Below are 5,802 nucleotides of genomic sequence, written 5' to 3'. Positions count from 1 at the left end.
TCCTGTGTAATGATGGGGATAATATGGGGGAGGGGGTCCTGTGTAACTATCGGGATAGTATAAGGGAGGGGGGGTCCTGTGTAATGATGGGGGTAATATGGGGGGGTCCTGTGTAATGATGGGGATAGTATATGGGAGGGAGTCATGTGTAATGATGAGGAATATGGGGGGGGGAAGGTCCTGTGTAATTATGGTGGTAGTATGGGGAGGGGGTCCTGTGAAATGATGGGGTAGTGTGAGAAGGGGGATCTTGTGTAAGGATGGGGGTAGTATGGGAGGGGGGTCCTGTGTAATGATGGGGGTAGTGTGAGGGTCTGGATCCTGTGTAAGGATGGGGACAGTATGGGGGTCCTTTGTAATAATGGTAGTAGTATGGGGGGGTCCTGTGTAATGATGGGGGTAGTGTGAGGAAGGAGATCCTGTGTAAGGATGGGGGTAGTATGGGGGGGGGGTCCTGTGTAATGATGGGGGTAGTGTGAGGAAGGAGATCCTGTGTAAGGATGGGGGTAGTATGGGGGGGGGTCCTGTGTAATGATGGGGGTAGTGTGAGGAAGGGGATCCTGTGTAAGGATGGGGGTAGTATGGGGGGGGGGGTCCTGTGTAATGATGGGGGTAGTGTGAGGAAGGAGATCCTGTGTAAGGATGGGGGTAGTATGGGGGGGGGGTCCTGTGTAATGATGGGGGTAGTGTGAGGAAGGGGATCTTGTGTGATGATCAGGGTAGTATGGGGGGGGGTTCCTGTGTAATGATGGGGGTAGTGTGAGGAAGGGGATCCTGTGTAAGGATGGGGGGTAGTAGTATGGGGGAGGGGGTCCTGTGTAATTTTGGGATGTTGGGGTAGAGACCAAAATTGCTTGGGGGAGGCAAGAAAATGTTTCCCCAGGGTCCAATCATTAATAAAGACAGCCATGCACATTGCCTGTGGAAGTCGGGCTGTTGAGTCCCTGAGAGTGAGGGGGTTGAACAGGCAGATTCAGGAGGGGGGGGGGGGGGTTCGGTCTCTGGCCCAGAGGAGTAAAATCTGGGCTAAGAAGAACTGTTGCCCTGGAAGTCGGTACTATTTGTAAGGTGACCCAGCCGCTCGCTATGGCCACGGACGAGGCAGCCCGGGTCCTCCTTACATGCTTAGCTGAGAAAGCCCCTCCTCCAATGGGATGTATGACATCATTGTGGCCTAGACTGGAAACCAGGAAGCCACTGAAGAAATGTAAAAAATAGATTAAAACAAGTCTGCCCGGCCAAAAACAAAGTCGCACCGAAAAAAAGGTCACACACTCTATATGTGGTTGGCTTTGATTACGGCACGCAATCGCTGTGGCATTGTTTGGATAAGCTTTAAGCTTCTGCAATGTCACAAGATTTATTTCCCTCCAGTGTTGTATTTATTTTTCACCAAGATCTTGTATTGATGATGGGAGAGTCGGAGCACTGCGCAAAGCCTTCTCCACCACATCCCAAAGATTCTCAATGGGGGTAAGGTCTGGACTCTGTGGTGGCCAATCCATGTGTGACAATGATGTCTCATCCTCCCTGAACCACAATTTCACAATTTGAGCCCCATGAATCCTGGCATTGTCATCTTGGAATATCCCCGTGCCATCAGGGAAGAAAAAAATCCATTGATGGAATAATCTGATCGTTCCATATATTCAGGGAGTCAGCTGACCTCATTTTGTATATTCAGGTGGTCAGCCGACCTCATTCCGTATATTCAGGGAGTCAGCTGACCTCATTCCATATATTCAGGGAGTCAGCTGACCTCATTCCGTATATTCAGGGAGTCAGCCGACCTCATTCCGTATATTCAGGTGGTCAGCTGACCTCATTCTGTATATTCAGGTGGTCAGCTGACCTCATTCTTTGGGCACACGCAGTAATATCCAATAGGAGAGTCACTGCATGCTTAGTTTAGTTACTTGCGTGGTGGCGACTTCTTTTTTGGCCGGGCCGTGTATTATCTCCCTTCCTATCCATTTACTAATAGCAGCATAAGGAATACAAGTAGTTGATGTTGTTTGAATTCAGTTCCACTATAAAACAGAAAAGCAGCTTTTAACTGGTTTTGAGAGCCAATTGAATCTCAGTAGAGGGTCTAACCCAGTGATGGCGAACCTTGGCACCCCAGATGTTTTGGAACTACATTTCCCATGATGCTCAACTACACTGCAGACTGCATGAGTATCATGGGAAATGTAGTTCCAAAACATCTGGAGTGCCAAGATTCGGAATCACTGGTCTAACCCTTCCTCTATCGATAAAATTAGGTGGTGAAAACCTTTAGAATTAGACCTCTGATTGTCCTTCATTTCAGGAAAGGTGTTATCCAATGTTCCTGGTATTGCTATTTGCTTATCATGAGTCCTAAACCTTACCAAGTTTTACTCCGACTTTATTAATTTACTGACCAACTTACTAAGCCTGTTTCGAATCTGCTTGGTTTTAATGCCATAAACTAAGGGGTTAATCACGGGGGGTAGTAGGAGGTAAACGTTCCCAAAAAGGATGTAAATGTACGGGGCCGAGGCATTTGGATACCGGTGCACCACAGAAATGCCAATGAGGGGAATGTAGTAGACGAGGACGGCACATATGTGGGCGGCACAAGTACTGATGGCCTTCAGACTGGCCTCGGCCAACAGACACACCGCAGTCTTTACGATCAGCAGGTACGAGATGGAGATGAACAAGGAGTCGATGCCCATGGTATACAGGATGATAAACAGGCCGTAGACGACGTTGACCTCTATGTCACCGCAGGACAACTTCATGACTTCTTGGTGGAGGCAGTAAGAATGCATCAGTAAATTTCTCTTAAACGAAGGAAGCCTTTTAATAAGCAGTGGAAGAGGAGTCATCCCCGCTACCGCTCTTATTATTATGACCAAGGAGATCTTTGCAATGTTTCGGTTAGTTAAGATGGAAGTATATCGAAGTGGGTGACAAATGGCCACATATCGGTCTACAGCCATGGCCACCAGTATCCCAGAATCCAGGGCGGATAGGAAATGGATGAAGAACATCTGAGTCAGACACATGTCGAAGGTGATCTCCCGCCGGTTAAACCAGAAGATCCCCAACATCTGAGGCATCACTGTGGTGGCTATTAAGATTTCCACAACTGATAGCAGGAAGAGGAAGACGTACATGGGTTCATGAAGCTCCTGGTCCACCTTTATGATATAGAGAATAGTTGAATTCCCCACGACAGCCATGATATACATTACTGCAACGAGAAAACCAAGCCAGAAATTATAGTTATCCAAGTTCGGTATCCCGCTGAGAGTGAATTCAGTGACATTGTTGCATGACGTGTTGTTGTCCTCTTCCATGTCTTGTAGACAGTCACCAAAGCTGCATCTTGTCCTGTAACAGGAGTGGAACACATTAGACACATGATAGGACATTTATGACCTTACCACTATCTTCTTCGAGTATATGTTTGACTTGGAATCAAAGATATTGTAATGACCACAAAGACATAGCTGTATCACTCACCTCGTTTCTGGAAATGCCCCCCACCCTTCTCCAAGGTCCAGCACTTGTCTTCTTCTTTATTGATCAGCATCATCTACCCACTTCCTGTGACTACAGGACCTCATGGAAAACCCCCTGGGGAAACAGCAAACCCCTAAGGCTCACAGGAATGAACATTCTGCACAGAACAGCACCATGGATTGATGTTTAGCTGTTCTATGCAGCATTCAAGACCCACCCATCATTACAAATAGGATTGGCAGAAGGATGGGAAATGTCATTATAATGGGGGACTTTAATTATCCAGATATAGACTGGGCAGAAGGAACCACGTTTCAGCCAAGGCTAGGCAGTTCCTAAATGTTTTGCAGGACAATTTCATGGGTCAGATGGTGAATGCACCGACAAGAAACAATGCGGTACTTGACCTACTGATTACCAACAATACAGACCTGCTCACGGATATAGAAATACGGGACAACTTAGGAAACAGTGACCATAGGTCAATTAGTTTCAGTATTATTCATAGTAATAGGAAACACAAGGGTAATATAAGGACACTGAATTTCAAAAGAGCCAATTTCCCAAAACTGCGCTCTCTGCTAGAAAATATCAAATGGGATAGAACCCTGGGAACAAAGAACACGAAGGAAAAATGGGAGTGCTACAAAAGCATACTAAACAAGGGGATTGGCCAGTGTATTCCAAAGGGAAATAAATTTAAAAGAGCAAAACTAAACCCTGGGTGGCTAAACTCCAACATAAAAATGCATATTAATGCTAAAGAAAAGGCCTTCAAAAAATACAAGACTGAGGGGTCATTGGCAGCATTTAAGCATTACAAAGAGTGCAATAAGAAATGTAAAGATGAAATCAGGGCGGCTAAAATAGAACACGAGAGACATATAGCGGAGGAGAGTAAAAAGAACCCCAAGAAATTCTTTAAGTATATAAACAGTAAGAAAGCGAGGCCAGAACACATTGGCCCCATAAATGACAATAAGGGAGTTTTGGCCACAGAGGACAGAGAAAAGGCGGAAGTGTTAAATAATTTCTTCTCTTCAGTCTTCACAAAAGAATTGGGGGGCTACACTAACCCAACTTGTAAGGCCGAACTAAACAACACACCTCAGGAAATACCGCCATGGCTAACAGAAGATAGACTTAGAACTAAACTAGAGAAACTTAACATAAATAAATCACCGGGACCGGATGGCTTGCACCCGAGGGTTCTTTAAGAGCTCAGCCAGGTGATTGCCAGACCATTATTCTTGATCTTTAAGGATAGTTTACAGACGGGTTTGGTGCCTGCTGATTGGAAAAAAGCCAACGTGGTACCAATATTTAAAAAGGGGCTGAGATATATCCCGGGTAACTATAGGCCGGTCAGCCTAACATCAGTAGTCTGCAAGATTTTGGAGTGGATGTTAAGGGACCACATACAAGACTTTAGTAATGAAAATGGTATTATTAGTAGTAATCAGCATGGATTCATGAAAAATCGTTCTTGCCAAACCAATCTATTAACCTTCTATGATGATGTGAGCTGCCACCTAGATAAAGGAAAGCCTGTGGATGTGGTGTACCTGGACTTCCCAAAGGCCTTTGACACCGTTCCCCACAAACGCTTACTGTACAAACTAAGGAAGGTAGGTATGGACCATAAGGTGAGTACCTGGATAGAGAACTGGCTCCAGGGGAGAGTACAGAGGGTGGTGATTAATGGGGAGTACTCGGATTGGGCGGGTGTGGAAAGTGGGGTCCCCCAGGGTTCTGTCCTGGGGCCAATCCTGTTTAATTTATTCATAAATGATCTAGAGGAGGGGATATCTAGTACAATCTCAGTATTTGCGGATGATACTAAACTAAGCATGCCAATATCTTCTATGCAGGATGTGGAAACCTTACAAGCAGACCTGAACAAAATAACGGGGTGGGCAACTACATGGCAGATGAGGTTCAATGTTGAAAAATGTAAAGTAATGCACTTGGGTGCCAGAAACCAGAAAGCAAGCTACTCACTAGGGGTGGAACCTCTGGGTGAGTCTAGGATGAAAAAGGACCTGGGGGTACTGGTAGACAACAGGCTTGGCAGTGGCATGCAATGCCAATTCACTGCAAGAAAAGCCAACAGAATACTGGGATGTATAAAAAAGGGGATTCACTCCAGAAATAAAGAGATTATTCTCCCGCTCTACAAGACTCTGGTCCGGCCACATCTGGAGTATGCTGTCCAGTTCTGGGCACCGGTCCTCAGGAAGGATGTGCTGGAACTGGAAAGAGTCCAGAGAAGGGCAACAAAAATAATTAGAGGAATGGAGGACATCA

At 45.8% G+C, this 5,802-nt stretch overlaps 1 protein-coding gene across 1 annotated transcript; it reads right to left on the bottom strand.

Annotated features, from left to right (window-relative positions):
- Positions 1–2,306: 2,306 nt before the first annotated feature.
- LOC309546046 (olfactory receptor 51E1-like) lies at positions 2,307–3,359 on the bottom strand. Its single transcript, XM_082245524.1, has one exon. It carries the CDS (start codon positions 3,327–3,329, stop codon positions 2,379–2,381), a length of 951 nt encoding a protein of 316 aa, XP_082101650.1. The 5' UTR covers positions 3,330–3,359; the 3' UTR covers positions 2,307–2,378.
- Between the last annotated feature and the right edge of the window lie 2,443 nt (positions 3,360–5,802).

Source organism: Pelophylax lessonae (genome assembly GCF_965119305.1).
Source record: "Pelophylax lessonae genome assembly, chromosome: 2".
Classification (NCBI taxonomy): Eukaryota; Metazoa; Chordata; class Amphibia; order Anura; family Ranidae; genus Pelophylax; species Pelophylax lessonae.
Note: the sequence above shows the minus strand (reverse complement) of the source record. Positions and strands in the feature narration are given on the sequence as shown.

Bases quoted from the DNA above. Each gene is read 5' to 3' on its own strand.
- LOC309546046 (XM_082245524.1), bottom strand. From the start codon at position 3,329: ATGGAAGAGGACAACAACACGTCATGCAACAATGTCACTGAATTCACT.